A 17,559-nucleotide genomic window follows, 5' to 3' on the forward strand; every position below is an offset into this window, starting at 1 on the left:
CTATAAAGTTTACATTCATGTCCCCACCGCTTCCGATTCCGAAACGTTCTTGCATGATTATAGGCCTGGAAAGGGACAATTTTATGGAAAAGTCCCTGGATATATCTGCTCTGAGCGACGTGCGCGACTTCCATGCCACCCAGCGACCGCCGGTTGCAAACTACAAAACGTAACATGAAAAAGCGGCCAAACCATACTTAACCTAACTCAGCGGCGGCGGTGGCACACGGTGTGCTGTTGTCAGGGATCTAAACATCTTCAAGTGCACCTTGGCAACCATGACGCGCTTATTATGGGAATGTAGCCTGAACGATAACGATGGGTTTTCAGAAAATTAATTCATTGAAAGAAATTTCGACTACGACGCGTTCATTCGTTCATAGATGATTGGCACTTCCGGTGTTTGTTTTTGACGTTTCGATTTAAGTTTTCATTCAATTTATACTGAAATGGTGAGCATATGGCATCGTTTCGATAATCAAATAATTGTTATTGACCCATACCAACGTTTTCTTTCAAAGACCGTTTCATCAATTGTCGAATACGTAGCCATGGATGTGATGCTTGTGAATCTGTCACTTGTGTCCTGATTGTGTATCAGTATCAAGTTGTATTAGTCCACCTAAATGGCCGTCAACGAGTCTTTTGACGATTTGTTTAATATGGCAGACTCGTGACGTCCACCATCCCAGCAAAAAGTAGCAAGCGGTCCTTGCGCAGAGAATCCTCGCGGCCACAATTTTAAATTATCTCCGTTATAAATTCAAATTTCTACGAAAATATTATTGCCTACTATTAAACACATATTAAGTTATGTCAGTATGCCCAAAAAACATGTGTAGTTATCATAAAACACGTACAAGTGTCGATTGTTTATCAAGTATCCCGATATCGGTAAATCTGGGACAAATCTGACTGGTTGTGTACATGTATAACGGTATTCGTGACCCATAATATAGTAATGTGAAAATAACAACTCTAATGACCAATTTAATCAAGTTCAGATCACTGTCGGATAAAAATTGAACAACTTTGTCATTATTATTCAACATCAATGCATATTATTACAGTATATCATTTCGCCCGTTGTTAAATGGTAGAGAGTTGTAGCGTTACAGGGATACATAAGAAATGTCTAAATAATAAAAAGAGTATCCCTGATCGCTCATTATTGTAGCTACAAGTTGTATGTGAATGCTCACTGATGATGATCATGTCACTTGTATTATGATAATCTATAAAATATATAATAATAAATAATGTACGTGCGATAATACCCCTATGTAATTTAGATATAGATGACCAATGATGATGTAACCAGGTAATGTCATCATACTGGTGTTATTCAGTGGTGGTATTTTTTATAGTTTGCAGATTATTTTTTGTAGTATTTTACACAATATCAGATGTGAAAAGATAATGACAATGAATAGAAATATCAAGACAACAACTTTTTTTAATGTTGAACAACAATAGGAGCAACAGTAACAGAGCACGGCCAAAATACATGCTAACTTTCTTAAGTGTTTAGCTTAAAATGTCTATTAAATGCATCTACCAGTATACTTCCCAGTTTGAATGCGCTGGCTTTGAAATAACTCACCAACAAAAAACAATTCAGGATTATTTGGAAATTTGACGGTTATTTTGTTACTAAATGGAAATTGTAATTTGCTTATAGGAGTTTTGGTTGTTAGAGCTCTTCTTAGTGATTGAATTGGATCTGTCTGGAAATTCCATTAGCGGAGACATGGGCTTTGGACATTATTTTTTTTATAAAACACAATAGTTGATTTACATAAGTGTTTACATTCTATTATATCAGTCTTAACCCTTTCCCTCATGTCAAATCAGCCATGTTAGGCCTGCCACTGCATGGCTTATCAGTACATTGATAACCAGTAGCCAATAGATAATAAGCCCCTATAAGTACCCCTACTGCATAGGAGATTATTGGAGAATATTGAAAAATTGCCCCCTATGCATTTCTAACTTATTTTTCTAGTATTTCTTTTGGTTTAATCAATTATAGTTCAATATTAAGTTTGTAGGTAAATGAATTTCCAATCCAGTGGTATAATTTTTATTCTGTTGTCTAAATTATTTGGTTGAATATTTAAAGAGAAATAGAACATGTGTAGTTATAATCTCAGTGATTACTTAATTTCTTACTTTTTCTTGTTTCTTTTTTTGCAGTTAAAGGACACATCTACAATGAAAAAACAGATCAGAAGAATTTGAAGATGTGGAGATGATATTTAAAAGTTGGTTGTAACCTATGAGACAGAGTTGTTGTTTGCTGAAACAATGTCAACAAGACGGCTGCCAGAGGATGATAGAGGGTAACACTTTTGTGTGAAGCAATCCATCAGTTGTCATGTTTTTTTTTTCTTTTTTATAGCTGACTCTTTTTGCACACATATGCAATAATAAAAAGCAAGTCATAGCTTTACATGGTTAATTTTAAAGTTTTGTTGTATGTTAAATAAGCCAAACCTGCAAGCCTTGCACTTGACAAATGAATAGATATGTTAAAAACTTCATCTCTTTAATATGAATTTCTTAAACAGATTTTACCTAATTGTGAAAACAGCTGTGAGCTTATGTCCACAATGAGGCCAAGCAAACATTCTCCATGAAGGTTTGAACCCACCACTTCTTTGGTGAGAGGTGGACATATAAACCAATCTCACTTCGTCTCACTTTTTTTCCGAAGGCTAGACCATGATATTTGATTTGGATATATCACCGGGCATGCAGCATCAACAATTTGTGTTCAGGCTGTAACTTTGCCATGCATAAAGGGATTTTAAAATTACTTGCCACAAATGTTCTCCATGAAAAGATGGTGTATTGCAGACCTAGGTTTGTACATCAAAGGTGAAGGTCTCACTTAAAAGTCATTGGTCAAAATACTTTGTACTTCGTGTTTGGACTGTGACATTGACTTTGTACAAATGGTTGCCATTACAAGATAGTGTGTCACATACGTCAAAGGTCAAGGTCACACTTAAAGGTCATTGTTCAAAATCCCTAGTTTTTTTTCTTGTCCAGACTGTAATTTCATCAAGCATTGGCGGATTTTAAAATAGCAAATGTTCACCGTGACTTCCATACAGGACCCATGTCTGTAGGTCAAAAGTCAAAGTTGCACTTAATGGACATTTGTCAAAAAATCTTGTACCAGCAACACTCATACTTATACAGTAAAGGTCAGGGTCACACTTAAGGGACTTAGGTCAGAATTCATGGATTTAAGAAGACGGTCAAATAACAAAAAAGAACTAAACCATATCAACTCTTGTAAGAAATAATTGTATTGTATAATTATTATTTCAAAACCCCTTAGAGGACAGTATAAATGTGCAAAAATTTAAATTGCGATCATCTTCGTGTATATACATGTATATCAGGACCTTTAATATTTGCTTCAATAACTATCCAGCTGTGCCTCTTTTTCAACTGTTAAATATGGCGAGAGTGGTCTATTGGTATTGGTGTCCACCTCTAAGTCCTACCCATGAGATTATTGGTTTGAGCCCAACCAGGGGTACTTTCTCAGGACCATTCAAAATGGACAATAGTTCTGGTTTCTACCTAGGAAATATATAAACTGACGGTAAAATAACAGACAAGCACCAGAGTTTGCACCAAGGTGCTCTAGTCTTAACTTGGGAAAGCATACAAACCTTTTGCCTTCCTTCTCCATTTGTATTCTGATCCATCACTTATTTAATTCGCCAATACCTTCTCCTTGTAGAAATTAGGAAAACCTGGTTTTCATTAGATTGAGGCATTTCTGGTTTAATAAATTATAATCCCTCTCAACCAGGCGATCCTGCTGGGTGTGTTTTGCAACCGATGAGGATGACCGTGCAGCGGCCTGGGTTCGACCGTGCCGGTGTCGAGGAACAACTATGTGGGTCCATCAGAGCTGCCTGCAGCGTTGGATAGATGAAAAGCAGAAGGGTAACAGCACCACAAAGGTCTCCTGTCCGCAATGTAACACAGAATACATCATTGTCTTTCCCAAACTAGGTAGGGTTTTACTGTGTGAGTTGTGTATTATAAACAGAAATTATGATGGATATCCCCAGTACTGTTAATAGTGTGTTATTGTGTAGTTATTACTGTCAGTAAAAAAAATAGTTATACACCAGACATGTAGCATTGAAATATATATATATATTATATTATTTCAGTTTCCAAAATAATTTTAGATTTTTTTTATTTTTAATTGTTTTACAACCAACATTTTTATGTGCATTTCAAATTTGAGTTTGCAGTAATTCAATCAAATATATGTAGACAATCCATTGTTAGTAAAATAAGGTATTTTAGTGGCACTATTACTTTTGCTGTTTAGCAGTCTCATACATTTCAGACAGAATCTCTATGCATTATAAAAGTTAAATTGTATGCATATTTATGTTAACTATTAATATAGTAATAAATGTTTTTGATTTTTCTTTCTCCTGTTCAGCAGAATTCCATAGAGCCATTTCTATTTGTCATGCGTCCATCTGTCTGTCCTTCCATCCATTTATTTTCCATGCATTGTTTGATTTTAAAATAACCGAACTCCGATGTTAGGCACACAAAGTCCCTACCCCAAAGTTCAAGGTCACACTTAGAGGTTAATTATTTTGAATGCTGCATATATGTGTATATGCGTGTCCACTCCAGGGTGTAACTTTGTCATTTATGGAGGGATTTTGATATAACACGCCACAAATGTTTAGCACACAGAGTAGATTTGTTGCGTGCAAGACCTACATTACTACCTTGAAGGTCAAGGTCAGACTAAGAGGTTTATCATAATGGAATGCTGATTATATGTGTATGCAGACTGTAACCATGCGATGAGGGATTTTGAAATAAATTTGCAAAGATGTACAGTACATAAAGGCGATGTCTTGGGTGCCAAACCATCTTCCCTACCTTAAAGGTCAAGGTCACTGATAGAAGTTGTTCCTTAAGGATTGCTGTGTATATGCACATAGAAATAGAGAATGGATGTGGTGTCCATGCTGTAAATTTGTCATACGTAGAGGGATTTTCAAATAACCTAGCACAGATGTTTGAATTTGGTTTGGGTTACCCGACACTACTTGCAAAATTGACACTGACCCTACCATTTTTATAGTCAGTTGGCAAAATAAATAAAATAAGTAGATTAAAACCTTTGAAGGGTTATACAGAATATGACTTTAGCATCATTCTCCAATGATAACAATACTATTCTAACAAAAAGCATACCCTGGTAAAAAAAAAGCCCACCTACTCGACCTGTTTTTTGGTCACTACCTGTTAGTTCAACACACCCCCACACTTAACATATATTCTTTTAGTTTATATTAGCCCTTCCATAATTTAGGGATATAACTTTGATCTGTCTGGCACTTTGGGTCGCAGTCGTCACTTATGTTGACAGCTTTTGTATAATATTCTTTACCACAGGTGGTATCATCAGGATCCTGGACTGAATGATCTTCAAGACCTGTCACTATGTGGCTGCACAATTGTGCCATTTCTAGGTTCATAACTTGATATTCTTTACCACAGGAGGTATCATCCAGATACTGGACATACTTGACCGTATGATCTACAAGACTTGCCCCTATATGGCCGGGGGTATCTTCTTTGGAACTGTCTACTGGACGTCAGTAACATATGGAGCTGTAACTGTTATGCAGGTAAATAGATTAAATTTGACAAAAGGGAAATTTTTGTTGTTGTTTTTTTGTCACTCAGGAGAAGGGAAATCAATAATTTTCATTTTGTGCCAGTTTACTGTACAATTTTACAACTGTAAGGTGAAAAGTTTTGATATTTAACATCAGTGGGAATCATCATTTTGTTATTTGATTTTGCCAAGTTAATGTAAAGTTTTATAACTGTTTAAATGTTTATGAGAATGTACAAAAAATCTTTGCCGATACAGACTATCAAATAAAAACTATTGTTAATGGAATTTTCTGATTATTTGAAAATAGTAAAAGAAATCAGTGGGCAGGTCTGAGTAACAAAAACTGAACTACAATTACAACATTGCATCGTGGTAAGGGTTAAATAAATCACCTAAAATTAGCTACAAAAAAACTTCATCTTAATTATCCATGACCAATATAACACATACAGTTATGTAAGGGTTTGGTTAGTTAACAGTAAATGAAGGTAATTGGCCATTAAACCTTTCAATGAAGATAAAGTGTTAATAAAACCAATATGTTGTATTAATTTTTGAAAACACAGGTATCATCTTTTGTAAAATTAATAAGTAGGAATATGGTTCATCCTGATATAGTTATTAACTGCTACTTGTTGCAAATTAAAGGATGAAACTAATTATGTCTTAATATATTCCATCATAGTTTCACAAGTTTCCATTACAGATAAATGATTTTTTTCTCCTGAATTTTTTTTCTCCTGAAATCTGAGTATTTCAAGGGCATTTAATGGTGGAAAGTACCAAACCCTTAGTAAGTTACATATATTAATGTCACTTGGTAGAAGAAGGACCTTATTACACCAATCCCTTCATCTGACATCAAATCATTACTGAATATTTGATACATGTATGTAATCACTTGTATTTACAACCACTGTTACCTTCTTTATACAAGGTGCTTGGACACAAGGAGGGACTTAACGTAATGGAGGGTGCAGATCCACTGTTTCTATTAATAGGCCTTCCCATGATTCCCCTCTTCCTTATCCTCGGGAAAATGGTGCGCTGGGAAGACTACCTGCTCCGACTGTGGCGGAAGTACTCCTCAAGATGGCCCATACTGTGTAAACTCTTCCCTAGCTGTAAGTAACTTGGGAGGTGGTAAGGTATAGGGGAGGACCAGGGTGAGGGTAGTAGGTATAGGAGAAAACCAGGGTGATGGTAGTAGGTATAGGAGAAAACCAGGGTGAGGGTAGTAGGTAAAGGAGATTACCAGGGGGAGAGTAGTAGGTATAGGGGAGTACCCGGGGAGAGAAGTCGGTATAGGGGAGTACCAGGAGGACGGTAGTAGGTATAGGAGAGTACCAGGGGGGAGAGTAGTGGGTAAAGGAGAGTATCAGTGGGAGATTTGTGGGTAAAGGAGAGTACCAGGGGGAGGGTAGTAGGTATAGGGGAGTACCAGGGTGAGATTAGTTCCAGGGGGGGGGGTAATAGTTAAAGGAGAGTACCAGGGTGAGGGTAGTAGGTATAGGAGAGTACCAGGTGAGAGTAGTTTGGTATAGGGGAGTACCAGGGTGACAGTAATAGATGAGGGGAGTACCAGGATGACAGTAATAGATTAGGGGAGTACCAGGGTGTGATTAGTTTGGTATAGGGGAGTACCAGGGGGAGAGTAGTAGGTAAAGGAGAGTACCAGGTTGAGGGTGGAGTAGGTATAGGGAAGTACCAGGATGAGGGTAGTAGGGTATAGGGGAGTACCAGGGGGAGGGTAGAAGGTATAGGAGAATACCAGGGGGAGGGTGGAGTAGGCAAAGAAGAGTACGAGAGTGAGGGTAGTAGGTATAGGAGAGTACCAGGATGGGGGTAGTCGGGTACAGGGGAGTACCAGGTTGAGGGTAGTAGGTATAGGAGAGTACCAGGGGGAGGGTGGAGTAGGTGAAGAAGAGTACGAGAGTGAGGGTAGTAGGTATAGGAGAGTACCAGGATGAGGGTAGTAGGGTACAGGGGAGTACCAGGGTGAGGGTAGTAGGTATAGGAGAGTTCCAGGATGAGGGTAGTAGGGTTTAACAGAGTACCAGGAAGTGGGTAGTAGGTATAGGAGAGTACCAGTGTGGGGGGAGTATGTATAGGAGAGTACCAGTGTGGGGTTAGTAGTTAAAGGAGAGTACCAGGGGGTGGATAGTAGGTATAGTAGTACCAGTGTGGGGTTAGTAGTTAAAGGAGAGTACCAGGGGGTGGATAGTAGGTATAGTAGTACCAGTGTGTGGTTAGTAGTTAAAGGAGAGTACCAGGGGAAGGATAGTAGGATAAATGGAGCATCAAGGTGTAGGGAATAGGGAGTACCAGGAGAGAGTTTGGTATTGGGGCTGGGAAAATTACCTGCTCCAACTGTGGCTGAAGTACTCTTGTAGATGACACAAACTGTGTAAACTCTTCTTTAAATGTAACTACCATGAAGGAGTGTGTAGGTGGTAGGGAAGTACAGGGGGCTAGAATGTAGGAGCTGGGAAGACTAACTCTTCTGACTGTGTTGTAGGTACTACTGCAGTTATATGTTTACAAGCAGCAAATCTACTTTCATATACTATATCAGAGAGCACTCCTCCTTTGGCATCCTTATACTACATTTGGATCAATGAAAATACTGTTTATACATAATACTGTATTTTCATGTCTGTGTATTCCAGCAACTTCCCAGCTGTCGAGGACCCCCGCAGAAAGCATGCCCCTTTCCGACCCTGTGTCAGCCACTCGTGTTCTGTGTGGCGCTCTCATTTTGCCGACCATTGCAACCATGGCTGGAAAAGCGATGTTCGGAAATGTCTCCTCTAACTTTCAACGTACACTTCTGGTATGGGAACTAAACCTTGGTGAATTATCTGTTTGAGTGGGTCACTTACACTCACACATTTTCATAACCATCAGACTCAGGGAGTCATTTTTAAATCTGCTTGAGTTCATCACTCAGGACTCCCATTATTCACAACCATGAGTCCTGAAATCTAAGAGTCCAAAGCATTACTTGGTGCACATATTACTCAAAACACAGTGTATCCCCAGGGTGCACATACTACTTAAAACACAGTGCATCCCCAGGGTGCACATATTACTTAAAACACAGTGCATCCCCAGGGTGCACATGCTACTTTAAACACAGTGTATCCCCAGGGTGCACATGCTACTTAAAACACAGTGCATCCCCAGGGTGCACATTTTACTCAAAACACAGTGCATCCCCAGGGTGCACATATTACTCGAAACACAGTGCATCCCCAGGGTGCACATATTACTCAAAACACTGCATCCCCAGGGTGCACATATCACTCAAAACACAGTGCATCCCCAGGGTGCACATATCACTTAAAACACTGTGCATCCTCAGGGTGCACATATCACTCAAAACACAGTGCAACCCCCAGAGTGCACATATCACTCAAAACACAGTGCATCCCCAGGGTGCACATATCACACAGTGCATCCCCAGGGTGCACATATTACTTAAAACACAGTGCATCCCTAGGGTGCACATATTACTTAAAACACAGTGCATCCCCAGGGTGCACATATTACTTAAAACACTGTGCATCCCAAGGGTGCACATATTACTTAAAACACAGTGCATCCCCAGGGTGCACATATTACTTAAAACACAGTGCATCCCCAGGGTGCACATATTACTTAAAACACAGTGCATCCCCAGGGTGCACATATTACTTAAAACACAGTGCATCCCCAGGGTGCACATATTACTTAAAACACAGTGCATCCCCAGAGTGCACAATTAACTTAAAACACAGTGTATCCCCAGGGTGCACATGCTACTTAAAACACAGTGCATCCCCAGGGTGCACATATTACTCAAAACACAGTGCATCCCCAGGGTGCACATATTACTCATAACACAGTGCATCCCCAGGGTGCACATATTACTCAAAACACAGTGCATCCCCAGGGTGCACATACTACTTAAAACACAGTGCATCCCCAGGGTGCACATATCACTCAAAACACAGTGCATCCCCAGGGTGCACATATCACTCAAAACACAGTGCATCCCAAGGGTGCACATATCACTTAATACACAGTGCATCCCCAGGGTGCACATATCACTCCAAACACAGTGCATCCCCAGGGTGCACATTTTACTCAAAACACAGTGCATCCCCAGGGTGCACATATTACTCGAAACACAGTGCATCCCCAGGGTGCACATATTACTCGAAACACTGCATCCCCAGGGTGCACATATCACTCAAAACACAGTGCATCCCCTGGGTGCACATATCACTTAAAACACAGTGCATCCCCAGGGTGCACATATCACTCAAAACACAGTGCAACCCCCAGGGTGCACATATCACTCAAAACACAGTGCATCCCCAGGGTGCACATATCACGCAGTGCATCCCCAGGGTGCACATATTACTTAAAACACAGTGCATCCCTAGGGTGCACATATTACTTAAAACACAGTGCATCCCCAGGGTGCACATATTACTTAAAACACAGTGCATCCCAAGGGTGCACATATTACTTAAAACACAGTGCATCCCCAGGGTGCACATATTACTTAAAACACAGTGCATCCCCAGGGTGCACGTATTACTTAAAATACAGTGCATCCCCAGGGTGCACATATTACTTAAAACACAGTGCATCCCCAGGGTGCACAATTAACTTAAAACACAGTGCATCCCTAGGGTGCACATATTACTTAAAACACAGTGCATCCCCAGGGTGCACATGCTACTTTAAACACAGTGCATCCCCAGGGTGCACATGCTACTTTAAACACAGTGCATCCCCAGGGTGCACAAATAACTTAAAACACAGTGCATCCCCAGGGTGCACAAATAACTTAAAACACAGTTTAATGACGTCAGCGGTCCATATTATATTTTTGGCCGGTCCAGACCTCGCTAAAAATGTAATATGGACCGCTGACGTCATACAATTTGTAAGTGGACTTGCTATTTTCACAACGGCGAAATCTTGTCGCATGTAAACATGATTAGCTTTGTTCAATAAAACACATTTAAATCGCTTTAAAAATATTGGATTGTAATGAAAAGTGTTCGGTATAATATAAAAATATAACACACCACTTCCGGTCATATGGCATTATAAGGACTGGTCAGTCAGCCCCCGAAGGTGAATGGACCCTGGCTAACGCCTCGGTCCATATACACCTTCGGTGGCTAATTGGCCGGCCCTTATAATGTCATATGATCCTCAGTGGTGTGTTATATTTCTTAAATAGTGCATCCCCTGGGCGCACATACAGTAAAACTGGGGTCGTTCGAACAGGCGGTCATTCAAGAACCTGCGGTTCCTGAGGTCGGAGCTTGGTCCCGAACATTTTCACTTCTATTTTCATATAAAATATACCGATGCTGCATCGAAACCGCTTATAGTTGATATGGGCATTTGAGAAGATAATTATGAGTTTAAACAGTTTCGCGAGACAGACAAGACAGTTTCGCGAGACTGACAAGATGCGCCAATCATCAACTCTTGATTTTGCGAAACTTAAATCTGACTAAGGCCATAATATGTACTGTCATATATAAATGTTGCTTGTTTAGAAAATGTGCTTTTTGAAAAATTAAACATAACTATTTATTCATTGATAATTGTTTTTTCATTTAGTATACGACAGCCTTTGAAAATATGAGCGATTCCCATAACACAACATATAACCGGTGTCGTAGAAAACAGTCGGTTTAACAACTTCAAACTTAAAATACACTGAAAGATATTTCATAACAGACTGGAAAATTGAAACTCGGGTCGGTCGAAACATTGGTTCCCTCGAGGTTTCAGCTCGGACCCCGGCGTCCTCAAGCGATCACAGTTTTACTGTATAACTTAAGACACAGTGTATCCCCAGGGTGCACAAATTTATTTTAGGAATAATATGTCCACAGGAAATTAAATGAGTAAAGGAATTGGTAAGCGCAAGAGAATGCGTCACTGACGAGCTTGGAGCAAAATCCAGACGCAGTGTTGTAGAGATATTACTTAAGATAAATACACTGGGATCATTCACATTCTTAAGAATAATGCTTCATCAGAGAGTGGTCAATGAATATATTATACTACTATGCATGCAAAGCAAAATAAATAGCTTGTGGAAATATCTCATGTGTGCTGCTCTTGTGATAGAATGATGCTCTCAGTAGGCAATCTTCTATTTGATGTATTATAAAGATCATGAACCAACATCCATCTGGATTTATGCTTCCTGTTTATTTTCATTTAAAAATGCTGCAATAAAACTGCATTTATCTTAAGAATTTGTCAAACAGTTGGTATTAAGCAAGATTCAATATTTATTTATAATCAAGGCATGTTACATGCATGTGATTAAAATAAATGAACTAAGGTATAGTAAAAAACACTAATAACACTGCTAGGTTTCAAACAAACTGGATTTGTCTCCCTTGCATTATACTTTTTGTATTTCCCTAAGCTGTGTTTTGAATAGATAAAATAGTTAATCAGGCCCAATCACACAGCTTTACAATGTAATTTAATACAATTATTTTGTATGTTTGTTCTAAAAAATGAATTATTGTGATATATTTTGTCAGAAAGAAGGGTAATATTTCAATCAACTCCATTTGCAGGGAGGATTTGCATTTGTCGCGATCAAAGGAGCATTGAAGATGTATTACAAGCAAGTTCAGTACATTCGCCAGGCCAACAGGATTGTTAAAGACTATGAGGAACCAAAAACCTCGCCTGCCGAAGTCAGTAATTCGTGATACCCCAGGCTTTGGGATGGATTCTGTTTTCATGTGTTTAGTCAGAATGTATTACTGTGTTCTTCTTAAGATCTACCATCACTTGGCCAGTGAAGAGTAGCATTTTTTAACTGCTGGTGTTAGACCTTTAAAACTGTTGAGTGCTACAGGATGAGATATAAAAACTTGCCATAATGAATGCAGTGAATACTAACGAACATGCCTGGTACAATTCTAATGTGTATCTTTCTACTGCCAGTGCAGTGATCAAGGAGGGGGAGACTCACGGGATAAAGCAAGCATAAACACTCAAACTTCTCCCAATTTGGAGCTATGGAAGGAGTTTTTCTCTTTGTACACTTAGGCCTAAAAGAAGATTACCTGTGTTTAGGGAAACCCAACCCTACCAAGCAAAATTCCTTGACGCTAGAGGTTTTTTGGACCCTAGATAAAAAAAAAATCTGATTATCTGATTTTTAGTTGTTTGCCATTTGTTTTAATTTCAATTAAAAACATAAGATATAAATTATTTAATACACAATATACAAAATTTTATGGTAACCATTCGCAACTTGCTTTGCTGTTTTCATTTGAATTTTTATGCCCCCACAAAGTGGCGGCATATAGGGTTGCCCTTGTCCGTACGTACATCTGTCTGTCTGTACGTACGTACGTCCCGAAGATTGTTTCCGATCTAATTCTTGAAAACTGTTTGTCCAATCCTCACCAAACTTTAAACACATGTTTGTGACCATAATATCTTGATCAAGTTCGATAGTCATGGAAATCGCTTTAGTCATTTAGGAGTTACGGCCCTTTTTTGCCAAAAATACTTCAAAAATATATGTTTCCAATCTAATTCTTGAAAAGTATGTGTCCAATCCTCACCAAACTTTACATACATGATTGTGACCATAATATCTTGATCAAGTTCGATAGCCATGGAAATCGCTTTAATCATTTAGGAGTTAGGGCCCTTTATTTCCCAACAATACTTAAAAAATATCTTATCCGATCTAATTTTCCAGCAGATATTAAGTTGTTGGATCCATACCCCATATTTTTATCTCGATGTAAATGAGATGTGGATCCAACAAGTTTTTTCCTGCCTGAATGGCGCCATATAACCTATACAGTCTTGCGATGCCGTAAAACCCAACTCAACTCAACTTATCCTATATGTGCAGATTATCCTGAATAATCATTATGGCTTATTTTCTGTGACAAAAAATCGAAGTGGGGGCATCCGTGTCCTATGGACACATTTCTAGTTTTAACCCTATCCCACCTAGCATTTTTGAGCCCGTTGCCCTATACTCAAATGTTTTTTCAAGGTCTCAAGAGAAATAAGGCCTTGATTGAAACTTCTCCGTAAGGATTCAGAAACTTCTCCTGGTTTTCTAAGTCATGCTAAATTCTTGTTAAATTAGGTTATAACTTTACTTGTTAGGATGTTGTCTGTTTTGGAAAAGTGATATTTTGTTAATATTGCTGTAGAGTGCATTAGTCTGCAGTTACGTAAATACCCACACATATATACCCATACATGTATATACAAGATAGTTGTGTTATGTTAGAATCATACATGTATATACCCGGTAATGTTCATTCTCTTCTATTTACATGTGTGTTGAGATTCTTTTACTTGAATGTGATGTTGATGAAATAATTGTCAATATTAATGAACCAGCTCTTCATACAGCCAATTTATATGATGTTTATCTGTCATTAAAGCATGGTTTTAGAATTGTACACTCAGTAAGATTATCACAGACAAATTATGCAAATAATTAGCGTAAATAATTATAAATTGTTTTGGTTTGGTATCATCTGTGAATGAAAATCATTGAATGGTTAAAGTTTGGTATCATCGGTGTATGAAAACATTGAATGGTTAAGGTTTGGTATCATCTGTGAATGAAAATCATTGAATGGTTAAGGTTTGGTATCATCGGTGTATGAAAACATTAAATGGTTAAGGTTTGGTGACAATACACAGATGTGTTGTAAGGCACATAACTCTGGCTCTGGAATTATGGCCATGAATATTCATGCAAAAGCTTTTATTACCCATCACTCAGTAACCATTCATGGTATTTAGATAAATTTTTGTATACATGTTACCTGTGACAAATTATGCACATGTATAGCAAGGCCCGACTTGAATACTGGTCAAGTTATGCCCCTTGTTTGACTGAAAAAAGACAGCAACAGATGAGCTTCGGCAGCTTCTTTTATTCTCTGTGTTTTTAGTTGTAGTAAAATCAAAAGACAGAAGAGGGTGTGGTGATTAAGATCTATGAAACAAAGTTTAATCACCATTTCAGTAAATAACGGAGATTAAGACTAGTTTGGGTTGTTGTTTTATAATTAATCTTAGTGCATGCTTGTAATTTCATTTACATTAAGTTGATTGGAATCTTAAGTGCTTATATTTGAACAATTTTTTACAATTCCCCATTAGTTACTGTACAGTTTCATTGAGTACATGAATAAACGGTAGGAGTTAAAGTGTTTAACAAATAAGATTTCAGATATACAATAAGAATACTTGTCTTTGTAAAATTAATACCATGTATTATTATTTTAAAATATATTTAATTTCTTTCATACATTATCTGTCATAAACCTGTCTTTTGGGAAGAACTATTTTTTTTGCGACTGATGAACTGGCGTTATTGAAAAGTGCATTTATGGTCGTGATATTTCTTGTACAAATCCTTGTACCTTGATGACGACTTGCATTTTCAAGAAAATATCTTCCCACTGTAGCTGTTAGACATTTAATCCTGATAGACAGGTATATAATGTGAAATAAAGCCATTATTATGACAGTCATCAAGTATTTAATTAGAAGACATTTAATCCCGAATGACAGGTATATAATGTGAAAAAAAGTTGTTTTTATGACAGTCATAAAGTATTAAATTAGACAAGTCATTATTTGTTTAAAATATGCCTGACAACATATCGTGGGCTTAGTGTAAGACTATATTGAGTTACAACCTTCTTGCACTTAGCCCGTGAAATGTACAATGACTCCAGTTTACGAACAGAGATACTTTTATTTTATTTCTATTTTGTGATGTCTTTGAATTAGTAGCCATGTTGCTTTATAGATGATGAGACTGTCCTTAATTTCAGGTACGTTGTTTTGCTGTTGCTGATAAAATAAAAAGTTGCTTAATTACCTTATTTCAACTTGTTTTGGTCTGTTTGTTTGTTTTTATTTGAATGAGAAACCTTATCATAAAAGACTTATACAATGTGCAGTAGTTATGTTATTCATTGTTTGTTGGTATAATTTTTAAATAAAAATGTTAAATTGCAGTGTCAGCTTATCTTCTGGAAAGTTATCATCTGCGTACGTGTATTTTTCTCCCTCATTACATGCAGTGATATGATTTCTCTCGTTAATGTGCTTAATACAAAAACACTTAAAAGAACAGTGCCTGTCTTATTTATTTTTTAGCTCACCAGAGCATGAAGTGCTCAAGGTGAGCTATTGTGATCAGTCTTTGTCCGGCGTCCGTCCGTCAGTCCGTCCGTCAGTCAGTTAGTCCATCCGTCAACAATTGCTTAAAAAACATCTCCTCTGAAACTACCTGGCCAAATTCAATCAAACTTCACAGGAAGCTTCCTTAGATGACCCTCTACAAAAATACAACAAGGGGTCACGATTGATCAACAACAACAGCAACAAAATGGCTGACTTCCTGTTTTGCTTTAAAAAACCCATCTCCTTTTAAACTACCAGTCCAAATTCAATGAAACTTTACAGGAAACTTCCTTGGTTGACCCTCTACAAAAATACAACAAGGGGTCACGATTGATTAACAACAACAACAACAGCAACAACAATAAAATGGCTGACTTCCTGTTTTGCTTTAAAAAAACATCTTCTCTGAAACTACCACTCCAAATTTAATGAAACTATACAGGAAGCTTCCTTGGGTGACCCTCTACAAAATACAACAAGAGGTCACGATTGATCAGCAACAACAACAACAACAACAACAAAATGGCCAACTTTCTGTTTTGCTTTAAAAAACATCTCCTCTAAAACTACCAGTCCAAATTCAATGAAACTTTGCAGGAAGCTTCCTTAGGTAACCTTCTACAAAAATACAACAAGGGATCACATTGATCAACAATAACAACCATCTGGCCAACTTTCTGTTTTGCTTTAAAAAACATCTCTGTGTTGTGTCCTTTTGCTTAGGTGAGTGTTTTAGGGCCATCATGGCCCTCTTGTTTAAACTAGTTATTTAACGATAATTAGGAAGAACGTTATTAACTTATGCTAGGACACTCTTGATGGCACGATGTTCCGTGAAAGAGTGGTCTTATGTTGTGGGGGAAACTTGGGTGCTTAGAAAAAACCCACTTGTCCGGCTTGGTGACCACCAACTCACATCCTAGCCTGCCTGCACACTGATCAAATGAGATGGAGGTTGTTTTGGCTTTGATAAGTTGATATTATTAATAAATAATAAATAAACAACACGTTATCAATCATTTTTATGATAGTGCATGTGTCTATGACATAATTTATGAACTGTATGTTACATTGACTTGAGGACCTTTATCTAATGACCAGTAATCAATGAAAAATGCCCTGTAATTTTAAAGGCAAGGTGTATTTGGTTTATACTGATTTAAATCTGATTGTTAAGACAACTGACGGCTGATATTACTCACTCCGGTCAATTTCCTGGGTGGAAACCAGTTCGGTGTCCTTTTTTTGGAGGCCATGAGAAAGTACCCCTGTTTGGGGATCAAACCCACAACCTCTTTGGTGAGAGGCGGACACCTATACCACTAGACCACTCTCACCCCCAAGGTATATTTGAAAGATCATTGATTTTGATATGCCAATTTTGAAGATGAATATATTCTCGCATGACATAGTACTACATCAAATATATTTTGTAATCAGAATAATATAGCTTAGGTTCCGAGGATGAGAAAGAAGAGTACCATACTAGTATTTCAACACATTGCAAGGACCTAAGTTATGTATTTTCAGTCCTTCAAATCAATGCACTGTGGGGATGAGGAGGATATTGATGTCCACTTCTCTCCCAAGAATTCATGGGTTTAAATATTCAAGATTTAGTGTGCTATAAGATCTCCGGCCCA

At 37.9% G+C, this 17,559-nt stretch overlaps 1 protein-coding gene across 1 annotated transcript; it reads left to right on the plus strand.

Moving 5' to 3' along the window:
* The first annotated feature begins 385 nt into the window (after positions 1–385).
* On the plus strand, positions 386–15,747 carry LOC128211940 (E3 ubiquitin-protein ligase MARCHF5-like). The gene is made up of 7 exons (XM_052917094.1): positions 386–452; positions 2,197–2,342; positions 3,833–4,038; positions 5,566–5,696; positions 6,627–6,813; positions 8,359–8,522; positions 12,301–15,747. The coding sequence occupies exons 2-7, from the start codon at positions 2,308–2,310 to the stop codon at positions 12,436–12,438; spliced, it is 861 nt and encodes a 286-aa protein (XP_052773054.1). The 5' UTR covers positions 386–452; positions 2,197–2,307; the 3' UTR covers positions 12,439–15,747.
* The last annotated feature ends 1,812 nt before the right edge of the window (positions 15,748–17,559 follow it).

This window comes from Mya arenaria, chromosome 12 (assembly GCF_026914265.1).
Source record: "Mya arenaria isolate MELC-2E11 chromosome 12, ASM2691426v1".
NCBI classification, from domain to species: Eukaryota; Metazoa; Mollusca; class Bivalvia; order Myida; family Myidae; genus Mya; species Mya arenaria.

Bases quoted from the DNA above. Each gene is read 5' to 3' on its own strand.
- LOC128211940 (XM_052917094.1), top strand. From the start codon at position 2,308: ATGTCAACAAGACGGCTGCCAGAGGATGATAGAGG. The intron at 2,343-3,832 runs GTAACACTTTTG...CCTCTCAACCAG, and splicing joins CTGCCAGAGGATGATAGAGG to GCGATCCTGCTGGGTGTGTT. The intron at 6,814-8,358 runs GTAAGTAACTTG...TGTGTATTCCAG, and splicing joins GTGTAAACTCTTCCCTAGCT to CAACTTCCCAGCTGTCGAGG.